This window comes from Triticum urartu, chromosome 3, assembly GCF_003073215.2.
Source record: "Triticum urartu cultivar G1812 chromosome 3, Tu2.1, whole genome shotgun sequence".
Lineage (NCBI taxonomy): Eukaryota > Viridiplantae > Streptophyta > Magnoliopsida > Poales > Poaceae > Triticum > Triticum urartu.
In genome coordinates this window covers 4,620,651-4,634,244 of record NC_053024.1, presented here as the reverse complement: position 1 = coordinate 4,634,244, position 13,594 = coordinate 4,620,651, and the positions used below count along the sequence as shown (strand labels likewise).

At 43.0% G+C, this 13,594-nt stretch overlaps 2 protein-coding genes across 2 annotated transcripts; both read right to left on the bottom strand.

The window, feature by feature from the left end:
* Positions 1 to 2,569: 2,569 nt before the first annotated feature.
* Positions 2,570 to 10,404, bottom strand: LOC125542289. The gene is made up of 2 exons (XM_048705255.1): positions 10,151 to 10,404; positions 2,570 to 3,182 (listed from the first exon to the last, which is right to left on the bottom strand). The coding sequence occupies exons 1-2, from the start codon at positions 10,386 to 10,388 to the stop codon at positions 2,884 to 2,886; spliced, it is 537 nt and encodes a 178-aa protein (XP_048561212.1). The 5' UTR covers positions 10,389 to 10,404; the 3' UTR covers positions 2,570 to 2,883.
* Positions 4,789 to 10,134, bottom strand: LOC125542288 (disease resistance protein RPM1-like). The gene has a single exon (XM_048705254.1). The coding sequence runs from the start codon at positions 8,394 to 8,396 to the stop codon at positions 5,664 to 5,666; it is 2,733 nt and encodes a 910-aa protein (XP_048561211.1). The 5' UTR covers positions 8,397 to 10,134; the 3' UTR covers positions 4,789 to 5,663.
* Positions 10,405 to 13,594: the final 3,190 nt, after the last annotated feature.

The following is a 13,594-nucleotide window of genomic DNA, read 5'->3' as shown; positions in this document are numbered from 1 at the left end:
ATCACCACCGCAGCTTACCGATGACAATACACTGTAAATTGAAGAAGCATTCCTGCTAGACAACATTTGCTGTAAGCTGAACGGTGACATGGTTTCAACGGCACAACATCGCATACTAATGAGTTCTTAGCTAAAGGAAAATCAATATCACCACCAACAATAAGACTATACAGGGAATGCATCAGAAAAAAAAACAGAGTTCTCGGTGGATACAATATATGGTATGATATGAAAGATGCAAGTTAATATCATATATGGAAATAAGGAATGAAGGATTTCTCAAAAAAAAAAGTCCCCTGGTCTGGCTGGGTGCATATGATGCACCTTTCCTTCCACCTGCTGCTTCTTTTCAGGGGTTTCAATCCCCGACGCCTCCTCAGACTCTACAAGGTTGTTTTGTTGCCCCAGCAACGGTGCTCTGCATCTGCTTCAAGCTGAGCAACAGAATCTGGCCTAAAATCATCGTAAGCACCAGTTTCTCTGTGAAAACATCCAATACAAAGTTTCGGATCTCTCTGTTCAGGTAAGCCTCGTAGTAGTCGTGGTACCCTTTCCTCGGGTTCTGAACCATGGTGTGAGCCTCCTTCGTAATGCCCAGCAGAGCAACATCAGAGCAAGCCTGAAGATGGCTTTGCGAAATGCAGCTCAAGGCGAGCTTCCGTAATCTGTGTTCTCAGGTCAGGGGGTTCTTCTGGGTCTACAGCAACAGGACCAACCCTCAGCCTCTCGACGATGAGCTCGGTCTCCTTTGCGACACATGTGGCGGCCATCATGGCGACAGAGGAACGTGCACCGCCGCCATTGGAGAGCACAAGCTGCAGGGCGCACCTGTGGATATTGTCGCTCAGGCTGATCTCGTCGTGTGCGATGATGGCCCGCCAGGTTCATTGCATCTAAAAAAGATATAGAATCATAGTGAACACTCGCACATTCTCATCAACAAGATAATCATGTAGGCCTCCACTCCTTTAGTGATCAATTCATTAGCAAAAAGGCGGAACAATATCCTGGATGAGTGTAGTAAAATTACAGTATCACATTTTCATGGCGCCCCATCAATTGCACGCAGGCCTTGATTGGTCGCTCATGATGAATGTACGATCTCCATTTTTTACACTCATATCTTTTTACTAGCAGCTAGCTTCTGCTTGACCTGTTCAAAAACCGCGACTGCGTTGGAGAGATACCCTCGACTTGACTTGACTTGGAGGGGACAGCATCGGACTCAAGAATACTGAGTGATCGAAGAGATGACTTCGACCACTTGACTTGGGGTTTTCTAAGCTAACTAGCTAGATCTGTTCAAATGGCAGTACAGAAGAGAGAGTGTGATTAGACTAGATTAATGCCAGTGTCATCTGGTCAGACAAGCCGTTGACACAAGGCCAAATCGCAATTATATACGAGCACTACTTAACTAGGAGTAACCTGGCCGGCATTAATCATCCTCTCTCTTGTGTATTCAGAACGGAAGCTGGGGAGGCAGGGCAGGATCGCTGACCATGAAGCTGAAGCCGCTCGCACGCGCCGTGGCAATCCTCCTCCTGCTGATCGTATGCTCCCTGCTGCCATGCTCTGCCGCCCCCGACAATGGTACGTGGCCACGTTCAGAGGTGTTTTTCAAGTTTTTATAGTGGACTAGTTTAGCTTACCTTTGATGATTTGCTATCGGTGGCATCGACGCATGCATCATGCAGATGCTGAGCAATATGGATATGGGGTAGCGACCGGCAACCGTGATGGATGGAAACCACCAGCGCCATGGGGTTGGAAGCGCCGACGCCGATCCCCATGAGCTGCCCAGAGTGCGGCCATGACGACGCTGCTGCTCCGCACCAAGAACCTGCATGTCAGCAGGAACTGAAGGCCGCGCCGCGCGTCCCTATGGATGAGATTATGCATGAAATGAAACAATCGATTCGGTCGATGAGCTGATCCAGTGACGGCTCTTTTTATTGATGTACAATAAATGTTGATGTTTGCGCACTCGTGCTACTCACTTCATTCCGGTTTAATTAAGAGGCTCACTTTTTTTCGTAAATGAGAAATTCAGATATATAGGAGTACTAATGATGATTGTCTCACATTTCCTAATTTTTCTACATTAATCATGGGCTAGTGTATGCATGCATCCATTGAATTTTAAATCATAGGCATTTTCCTTTTTGAAAAGTTGGTTAAAACCTCCGCCCTACCGCGAGCAATGCACACGATGCTCTTCCCTTCAATCTATGCTATAAGGTCGCTGCGAAGGATGGCTTGAAGTATGCAAATAGGAGGTCGCGGCTTACGGACGAAATGATTGAATCTGATAATGCACTGTAACTGGAAAACCAAATTACACCTCTATTCTAACGGGAACCGGGAAAAGAACGGTTCCCAATACAGAGCCCGAAGAAGATAGACGAAAGGAAGTAGTGAAAGAAGAAATAAAGTACGTGGATCAAAGTGAAAAATCACATAGCTACTAAGTCAAAACGTCCAATGAGAATGGAGATCAAGAGGGACATGAAATCCATTAGCAGCTCTATCAGTTATTTCATTATTAGCATTCCTTAACCAATAGTGGGAAACCAAATTACACCTGACATTCACACAAGTATTTCTTCAAACTGAAGGGTAAAGTGAGTCGGAAACCAACCTCCAATCAGGGACACCTAACGATATATAGCCCATGCGGAAACCAAAGCCCAACCCTTTACCGAAAAAGGGTTTCCCCCCGCTTTGTATTCCAAAGCACCAACACCGAGCACAGAGCAAACGCTGGGGCGAGCAACACAACAAGCCAAAAAAAAGAAGAAGAAACAATGCCAACACCTGCAGCTCGACAAAGCGCGGATGACCCAGTACCGCTGCGCCCTCCGAAATCTACCCACCACGATCCTAGGCTCCGATCCTCCGCGTACCAAGCAACACCCCAGGAAGGAATGCAACGCCGACGACGCTGCTGCCCGGACGTGTCCTAGGGTTTCCCGCGGCACGCGGAGGATAGAGGGGAATGAAGACCACCGACACCCTCCAGGGAGGAATGGTGGCATCCGCAGGCGTCACCGCATCGTAGCCGAAAGACCCGGCAAGGATTTCTCCCAACTCCAAACCCCACCGCCCAACCGGATCGGAGCCAACCAGCCAGCTCGCCGCCCACCAGCATGCGCCACCGCAGAGACAACCCTTTCGATAGCCTGCAGAGGAAAACCGTAACATGTTATATATTGTGCCAAATCATCAATGTGTCTCATGTTCAAAAAACAAATCACCAATGCGTTCTTGCAATAGCCTAACATGTTAGCATGGCTTCACTTGTGTCTTTCTAATTCAAAACCAGTCAACAAGAATATAAGACACCTCCTCGAGAAAATTCCACAAGTCAAATCATTCATTCCAAATCCTCACAAAAAAAAATCATGCAGTCCAAAACAGTAGCAATATATTAGCACTGGACCAGGCAAGATTCAAGGAGGAGCAACATAGTTGAGTTTCACGCACAGAGTGACGCCTACTCAAACTACATACGTAAGCCCAAGTGGTAATTAAGCTAGCAATGATGTACTATAATCTTAGCCATGGTTAAGCATAACCCTTCTAATGTTGCTACTCGACGATGTAAGCAGTTGAGATACTGCATATGACTAGTATATGTTGCGTGTCCAAGGATCACTGTCACAATTCCTCAGGTCTTCTTCTGCTCATCTGGATTCTCTTAATGCTCCTGTAGCACCAACAACTTGGTAATGAGGATGCCCAATGAATACAACGTTCGAAGCAAGCAGAAAAACTACAGTCACCGAGTTTGTGTTGGAGTTGCGTCGAATATATGTACAAGGTAGGTTACAATTAGACTTGTAATTGTATTATGTTTATATAAGATATGGAGTCGTGTCCTAGTATCCTAGGCCTCTCATATATAGCGGGGCTAGATACACGATGTAACCTATGCCAACATAATAGCATCGGAACGCAGGGGAAGCCGGCGGCATGTGCCAGCGTCCAGGGCGACCGAGTGCGGTATTGTAGCGGTGTCACGGGGAGAAGCGCCCATAGTCAAGCCCTGGGGATGTAGCCAGATCGGTGAACCTCGTTAACAAATCTCGGTGTCGTGCTCGTGTGATTGCTTGGTCCTCGGATGATCAACGGTATGTCTCGGATTTATTCTAACAGTTTGTATCTTAAATAATGCTTCCTCCGTCCCAAAATAAGTGTCTCGATCTTAATACAACTTTGTATTAAAGTGGGACACTTATTTTGGGATGGTGGGAGTAACAAAGATAAAAGTCCTCGATAGGGACTTCTAGGAACACAGTGGTAGTGCCAACTCGGCCAGGGGTGCACAGGATGGCCGGCGACGGCCAAATGTGGTGGTGGTGCATGCACACGGAGATGAGCTACTCATAGAACTGAGTGAGGGGAGAACAGAGTGCAGACTGCAGAGCAGGAGACCCTCCAGCCACTGCCGCCCCGCTCGTCTTCCACGTGTAAACTGAATGGTAAACTGAATGTACAAGTGTTTCTATTGAATCATATGTGGTCTTTAGGCCCATATAGACACCGGTACCCCGCTCATCCTCCACGTGTAAACTGAATGATAAACTAAACGTAAAAGTGTTTCTGCAAACTGAACTGAATGTACAAGTGTTTCTTCAAACTGAACTGAATGTACAAGTGTTTCTGCAAACTGAACTGAATGTACAAGTGTTTCTTCAAACTGAACGGCATGGTGAGTCAGAAACCATGTCTTTAACCTGCAATCAGGGACAGCTAGCAATATATCCACTGTTAAATATCCAGGAAACCAACACCCTTTTTTTTAACAGCGTGTACAGGAAAAATAGTAACGTGTCATCATGCAAAATCATCAATATGTTGTTGCAGTAGCCTGACTAAATAGGAGGTGCTACATAGCATTCTGACATACTAATATAAACAAAAAAATATTTTTTACTGCCGACAAGAACACCAGTATAGGGAATAGATCTGCATTGGCTCACATACAGAGCTAAAAGGAAACAATACTGGGCTTTTGAGGTCAGAAATTTCAGTAGTGCTGTTGGCCCCTCTTTTGTATGAGATGCTTTTCCGTTTGGACTCTCTAGTTTTGTTTTGTTTTTCATTCTCGATGGACCATTCCATGGCTGCAACTGAATTACTTGCTTGCATTATGCATCAAAGGATGCACATACATATATATGGAGCCAAATGATTCTTAATATCACAAACGGATCTTCATGCACACATTAATTCACATCTTCACCCTGGAACCTTATTTGTTGCCTTGTGAACATGAACCTAAGGAAGCAAACACATCAAGGTATACGGAAACCTACCACTGTACAGTCAAGCGCACATATTTGGTTAACGAAACTGTTAATTGGAATTTGAGTACAGGAAACTTGAATTTAAAACTGGGTTAATTGTTGAGATGACGGTAAAATGAAAGTTCTACATACCGCCCACATGACATCATCAAATAACAAGATGAAGCTAGATGACCAACTGTGTAGAAATAAGTTCACTCGAGAAAGCAAGGGGAAAATGGATGTGGCATCACCAACAAAGATCAAAACACTAATAAAGGAGAAGTACTTCACCATTTCAAACTGGAAAAGGTATAGCACACTACAAACGTTGCATCTCCAACTAGAAACCCCTGCCTGCACTCACTACACCTAATTAAAGTCAACCCATCTCACATGGCTAATTTTCATCCAATCTTCATTGCATTCCTTTGATTCCTCATTTAGCTGAAGCTTCCGTGTCAGCTCTTCGGAAATATCGCACAGCTTCAGGTACTCGAGGGTACTAAGATGCTCGATGCCATGAGGAAGATGTTTCAATTCTGGACAGTCAGTGAGAATTAGTTGAACAATATTTTGCATCGCACGTTGTTTAATTGTAACTCTGCTGAGATTTGGAGCATCCCATATCCGTAAATATTTGAGTTTTGGAAGTGATGTTGCAGGAAAGTTCAGCTCCTTTCCATCATAAGCCTTATTAAGGACAAGTGTAACTAAGCCATGCAAACCCAAGAGGCACGCAAAAGAGTTTTCATCTAATTTGGACCAACCCAAATGTAAACCAGTGAGGTTAATGAGTTTTGAACTGGATGAGACGAACTGAGGTAGAACTCTTTGGTCCAGCTGCGCATATATTACAACTTCCGAAACTGTTGGTGGTAAGCATAGTGATTCCAGCTGCAGAACTTCCCTTTGATCAAGTGAATGGATTGTTACATGAACAAGATGAACCATTTTCGCGATGGCCCCACACAAATCTGCCCAATGACCACTCCTAACTTTAGTGATAGAAAAACTTCTCATCTTGGTCAAATATCCTAGCTGAAACAGAACCTCACTGCTAGCTTCGATAAGTTGCAGGGCCAGCAAGTCGGTCAAATTGCCGATACCCTTAGGCACCTGGATCCCTTCAAAAGTAAGAACTCTCTCGTCAGCTCCAGCTGGAATAGTAACCACATACAGGTATTTCAATTTCCGAAGTGTGGCTACTTGCACTGGAAGCGCCGATAGCATAGAATTGTAAGCATCAAGGACTTCCAGGTTCTGTAACCTTCCTATTTCTTTTGGGAGATACTCAATATGAGTATCTCGAAGACCTAGAAAGCGGAGATTAAACAAGTTGAAGACAATCTTGGGTAGTCTCTTGATTTGAACTCCCTGCAGATCCAATGTTGACAGTAAGTTGAAAGGTTTGAGGAAAGCCTCTAGAGAATCAATTCTCAGATGACTCTCAAAAACATGCAGAGAGCGGAGACTTGTTGCACACAGCAACGGGGCCAATTGTTCCACGTTTGTACTCTGAATTGACAGACGACGCGTCTTCTTGGTCGAAAAAGGCGTTAAGCCATTGTAAACATGACAAAAGGATTCCTCTTCTGATTTAGTGAGAGCTAAAACACGGAGAATGTCATGCATTCGGCACCTATAAACTTGGCCAGCCCGGTTCCGCTCGACCACCTGCAGTAGGCTTCTGTTTACAAGTTTGTTCAGGTAACCCTCTGCCACTTCATCCAATGTTTTGTTCCCTGCTTCTTTAATGAATCCAGATGCTATCCAATGCCTCATTACCTGTCTTCTTTGGAACAGATAATCCTCTGGAAACATTGTGCAGTACAGAAAACAGTTCTTCAGATCAGTTGGAAGGTCCTCCAAGCTGACTTTCAGAACAGCATTAACATCGAGGATCACATTATTACTGAGCTGCAACTCTAACTCCTTGTATAAACTTTTCCATTCAGAGTATGTTGGATGCCTGCATGACAACAAGCGGCCTACACAAGCAATAGCAATGGGCAAGCCACCACACTTATCCAGAAACATTTGAGCTAAAATTTGTAGTTCATCTGGGCATGTTTTTTTCTCATTGTTCCAAAAGGCTTCATTGCAAAATAACTGCCATGCATGATGTCTTTCTAATGGTTCCAATTTGATTGTACAGTTTTTTGTTGCCAGCAATGCCACCTCCTGGATTCTAGTGGTGATGACAAATCGACTAGTGCTTTCTGTAGGAAATGCATTCCTTACCTTAAACCAAACATCCAAATGCCAAACATCATCCAGAACTATGAGATATTCTGAACCTTGCAGATGATTGTGGATTACCTCAACCAGGTTCCTGTTTGCGTCCGCGAGGCCAATTGCGACACCGAGTTCAGTTGCTATCTGTCTCAACAAGTCTTCAACTTGGTAGCTACTTGATACTGTTATCCACGCATATTTAGCAAAGTCCATCTTCACGGCCTTGTACACATGATGAACCAAAGTGGTCTTACCCACACCTCCCATTCCCCAAATAGTTGCAATCTTGCTCCCCTGCTCCTCCAAATCACCCACCAGCCAGTGCATCAGCTTGTCCTTGTTCTCCTCAATACCCACAAGATCCTCTTCCCTAGGAGGATTCAGAGAATGGTCAGCAGATCTTGACTGAACATTGTTGCAGCCCCCTCTATCAATCCCTCTCATGTCGTAGCGGACCTTTCTCCTATCTGCACCCTGAAGCCTGCCCTTAATATCTTGGAGCTTGAGTGTCAGACGGCGCCATGCCTTGATGTGCTTGACCATCTTCTTCATCTTGGTCGTGAATCCCCCATGGGTGTCTTCCAGCTTGTAGGTGAACTCGTCGACCACATCCTCGATCTCGAAGGCGAAGCCCCTAACCTTGTTGACGAAGATGCCGGTGGTCTCATCGGTGTCCTTGAACCGCTCCGCCCCCTGGAGATAGGCCTGCATGCTCTCCAGCTCCTCCTTGGCCTCACGGATCTCGCCGAAGAGACCCTTGAGTGCAGATGCTTCCTTGCATAGCAGCGATGCACCAAAGGTTGCTGCCTCTTTTGCCAAGGCAAAACCAAGCTTGGCAATCAGCAACGCTACAACACCCTCTGCCATGGTGGATCTGGGATCACGTCCGAGAACTCGAGCAGAGTTTCAAATGGATCTGGTGTATGCACGTGTATTCTTGGTTGCCCTGTTTCTCTGAGTGTTTAGGTGGTCATGTGGTGAAAAATCCTCAGAGGTCTCTTAAGTCTAAACCAAGTTATAATCAATGTGCTCAACCAAGTTGACATTCTATATGCTACTCATGAAAAAGAATCAAGAGCTGCAAGGGTACACTAATTTTCTGAACTAAATGAGTTTAACAGTACGTGCGTCCCACCAACTGACGACTTTCTGGCCAAATGCACCTCCCCCAACCACCACCACCAGCGTCCCTATCCTCTCTTTTTTATTTGTTTCGGAATGATCTGACTTTATTCATTAACTAAAAGAATATGCTATATCGAAGAAACCAGAACACACACAAAAATGAAAATAGCTGACAAAACTGAAACTTTCATCAAACTACATTGAAATCCTTGCCTATAGCTTCATCTTTTGCATCTCAATTTTTATCCAAGGCTTGAGTAAAGAAACTGCACATGACCAATCTTCTGCAAGCCAGACTACAACCTAATAGGTTTTGAAAAGCCGCGTGAGCCATCCACCCCAATTAATCCTGGTGAGAACCAACGTTTGAGATGGCTGGATGTCCTGCTCATTCAGCTCGGGATAGAGCAACTCAATCCTGGTGAAGAGGAAGACGGGGCTTCTGTTGGATATGAACGGAAGGGAAACTACCTAATTGCTTAATCTTCAGTTCTCATCTTAATATTGGGTTGAGCAAATATATCACAGCGTTCTGGGGTGCATGTGTATAACACATTGCAGTGATTCCATGCCATCTTGTCATTATCTAAAACTTAAACGTAACAAAACTTGCTGACAGCTGCACTGGACAGAGCTAATTAACTAATTACTGAACGTGGGCTAGCTGTCAGGTTGTTAAGCTTGCTTACTCTTTTTACTCTTTGTTACCACTGAATAGTTTATGAAGTGGCATTGGCTAGATTTGGATCTGAACGGAAGTTCCTGCCCCGATGGTCATGATCCGTCAGCTCAACTAGCCCTTGTTAAGTAGGACCTTTTGTAAGCACAAAGTATTATTGTCAGATCCACGCGTCAAAAGATAGCTCTGATCAAGGCTGAGGAATACATATCTCCTTCCCGATGATAACATACTATTTTATCACCCTGTGAATCTCAAGATGCATACAACCACCAAAATGCAAATTAATTAGCATGACAGTGTCCGTCCTCCCCTCAAGTATATACGTACTTTTGGCCAACATATATGTCCATGTGAAGAATTTAGAATGGATTGCCGTGGATGTGATTGAGACCGAGATCAGCACGGCTTGGCCGAATTTGTAGCTTTAGTTAACTATAGTGTCAAACCGCGTAAATAATTTTTGTATCTAACCGAGATCTTTTCTTAAGGGACGACGATAAACACAAGCCTGTGCCATGGATTAACATGCTGCAACAATTAGTTAGTGGTAATTGTAGTGTAATACTTTCCTTGAGATCTGCTAAGCTAGGTCTACTTTACTACTCCATCTTGGGGGCAGGCACTAACTAAGATTACATCTACCAAGAACCATCTGACGGCAGGAACTAATCTGCAGTTTCAGATCCCAAACCTTACTCTCTGCTTTGGTATCCTCAAATTTAAGACGAAGAAATTCTAGACCTCAAAATTAAGACAAGGATGGTAATCGCGCGTAAGATGGGGCAATAATAAAGGTAAACAATTTGGCAATTACCGGTGGAAGGAGTCTGGCGACTGACCGACGGTGCGCCGCCGAGCGCGCGCCTTTGCCGTCCGGTGGTGGAAAGGAGAGGGGAGGGGCTGGGGGGCACGGAGACTATGTATGCTGGAGAGAGATGGGGAGGGGAGGCTCGGTCGCCGGAGCCGGAGTGGCCGAGCTCGCCGCCGGCGAGCCCATTCGGATTTGGGGGAGGAAAGGCCATAACGCTTTCTTTCAACCGCCCAGGGCCCATAAGCCCACATGTCTTGCTAATCTTTCACCTTGTTGAATCGACATTTTTGTGGTCCACACTTCTTCCCTCTCAACAGAAATCCCACAGTTGCTCAAAAAAGAAAAAAAAACAGAAATCCAAACAGGATCTAAAAAAACAGAAACCAGATTTTCTAAATAAAAAATTTAACTCCATATTGATCTTGTGGAGAAGAACATGGGTGTAGCCATGCAGCTACAACTTTTTTTTTGCGGGAAAACTTTCAAATTCCAATCGATTCATTTTCAATCATGACAGTACAACGAACACCAGAAATAAAAATTACATACAAATTCGTTGACCATCTAGGGAAGACTACAAGCACCGAAGCGAGCCAAAGGCGCGTCGCCGTCATCACCCCTCTCCGGAATCGGGCACAAATTGTTATAGTAGATAGTTGGGAAGTCGTCGTGCTAAGACCCCATAGGACCAACATCCCAGAACAGCAACCATCACCGATGAAAAATAACGTAGATCGAAAGGATCCAAATCAAAGAAACAACTTGAACTCTGATATCTTCTTGTGAGATCATGGCAATGTTAGCTCTTCTTCCAAAAGAAGCTTTTCGATGCAAATTCGGGGTGTGTCTCGGGCGGGGAGCTCCTCTACAGCGCCTTACACATCAAAGTGCTCATAAATTGCACAGGGGTGCGCACATGGGCCGCAGCCTAGTAGGCTCACCCGTTGACCCATGCGTTGGAACGTTCATTAGCCCGCCTCCCGCTCGCTTGCCTCAGCATTTCCAAAGCAACGCCTGTTGCACCCGTTAAGTCTTTCTACCATCGGGCGCATACCCCCACTTCGCTCTAGGCCAACCCATATACTACCTCCGTTTCAGTTTACAAGTCCTACGCGTATACCTAGGTTGCCAATTTTATCACCTTAATATAAACTATGTAATATAAAAATTATATCGTTTAAAAATAGAACATCTAAGTTTATATTGGTATATTTTTTGTAATATATGACTTGTATTAGCTTGGTCAAATTGACGACTTAGAGGTACGCGCACACCCTGTAAACTAAGAGAGAGGTAGTACCTTGTTTTCTGTTTAAACTCCAAAAAAGGTGCGGCAAAAAGGGGTTCGAAGTCGTACCCTCAGCGCTGAAAGGAACCGTGGTAAGCACTATGCTAGCTTACTACTGGTGCACATTTGCTTTTATGTTTCCTTTTATCACTTTCTTCATTTTTTCAAATTCGTTGGTCATTTTCCCGATGTTTTTATTCGGATTTCTTTTTTCTTGTTCTTTTCCATATGTTTGTTTTCTTAAATTGTGATTTCTTTTCTAAAGTCGATGAACTTTTTTTTTTGAAATTTGTGTTTTTTCAACTCCATTAAATTTTTCAAAAATCCATGAAGTTTTTTAATCGATTATTTTCATATTTGTGAACCTTTTTAAAAATTTATGAAAGTTTCTTAAAACCCGATGAATAACTTTTTTGAAATTCCATGAATTGTTTTGAAATTTGATGAATTTTTTTAAAAGTAGATGAACTTTTTAGATGATTGTGATTTTTTTGGTAAATCCATGAAAAAAATTAGTTCATATATTTACAATTTTTCTAATTTTTTTCGGAATTTTTCTAAAGTGAAAAGTTGACTGGTGACTGACGAAATAAAACCGAAATAAGAAAATTGCGTATCGAGCAGCCGAGTCTGATCGAACGAACTCCGCTGGCCCGTGACCTGCTAGGGGCACGCGTGAGAGTATGTCTCTGGCGCGTAAGGCTGGCGTCCAGCCGCGCGGGAGACTACGTCCTCGTTTTCTTTTATTTTTTAAGTTCGTTTTTTTACTTTCGTTTAAACTTCCAAACATTTTAAATAAATATATTCTATGAATTATAGAAAAAATTGAAAGAATTTTAAACAAGCATTTAAAAAAATGTTGAATGTGTATAGAGAAAATATTTCACACGTGCATGAAAAATGTATGCAAAAAATATACAATGTGTGTGAAAAAAAGTTGATCATGTATTTAAAAAATGTTATATTTGCATATACTACTGTAGTTAACGGCACGTGCTTTGCACGTCTTTGCACCTCAAGGTCCTGTTTGGATTAGCGTTTCCTCATGTTCCTGGCCGGTTTAAAATACAGGCATCTTCCATTGTTTTCTTTCCAAACAGAAATACAATATTGACTGTAATTTACACCTATAAAATAAATACAGATGTATAAACTTACACCCATTTCAAACATGACCCAAGTCAGAAATTTATTTATTTTTCAATTGAGGAGGAACAGTTCTGCCCAAATCTGTTTGGCTGTACGAATACTCAAAGGCCTAGTTGTATTTCTTTCCTCTCTCTTTTTGCTTGTTTATAAAGTTGTATTGGAACATAAGTCATATGTTTTTGCAAAAAGAAAGAAAGTATTGGAACATAAATATAACAAAAATATTTAGCAGTATTTATTGCGTCAGAAATTATGCACTGCACACAGCTTCTTGCAGAGCAGAGACACCGGAATGAAGCATGTTAACCAAGGGATTTTGGAATACGATGGGACCCATTTGGCTGCCGTGTCCTTTCGCTCACTGATTTCTTTACAAACATGGGCTCATGCGTAGCAGCCTTTTGCAGGCCGGCAGAGAGCTAACAAATGTTAGCCATCGGATGCATGAGAACGGACGGCCAGCGTTTCAGGGATTCACCGCATGCTTAACCGTTGGATGCGGCAAATGCATGGTACAGATTGTGTTTCTATGGCGGGAAAACCTAGGGCAAGTAAAATTTTAAAATTATTGTACTATATTACTCCCTCCGCTCCTAAATATAAATAAGTCTTTTTAGATATTTCAAATGGACTACCACATACGGATGTATATAAACATATTTTAATGTAGATTCACTCATTTTGCTCCGTATGTAGTCACTTGTTGAAATATCTAGAAAGACCTATATTTCAAAATGTTGACCATGTATTCAAAAAAATTAATCTTGTATTGCATTGGAAAAATGTTAAATTTGTATTTGTAAAGTGTCAATCAAGCATTTAAAAATGTTAAATGTATATTGAAAACATGTTGACCATGTAATTAAAAAATGTTAATATTGAATTTGAAAAGCACTCTTGTGACCAAAGCCAAAGAAAGGAGAAGGCCTATATAAAACAAGCAGAAAAAGCACTAAAAAATGCACTAAAAAAAACAAGCAGAAAAAACACAAGAACAGCAAACAGTGTCA

Coding starts and splice junctions, on each gene's coding strand:
- LOC125542289 (XM_048705255.1), bottom strand. CDS start 10,388: ATGGGCCCTGGGCGGTTGAAAGAAAGCGTTATGGCCTTTCCTCCCCCA. Junction 3,183..10,150: donor TCGCCAGACTCCTTCCACCG/GTAATTGCCAAA, acceptor TTTCCTCTGCAG/GCTATCGAAAGGGTTGTCTC.
- LOC125542288 (XM_048705254.1), bottom strand. CDS start 8,396: ATGGCAGAGGGTGTTGTAGCGTTGCTGATTGCCAAGCTTGGTTTTGCC.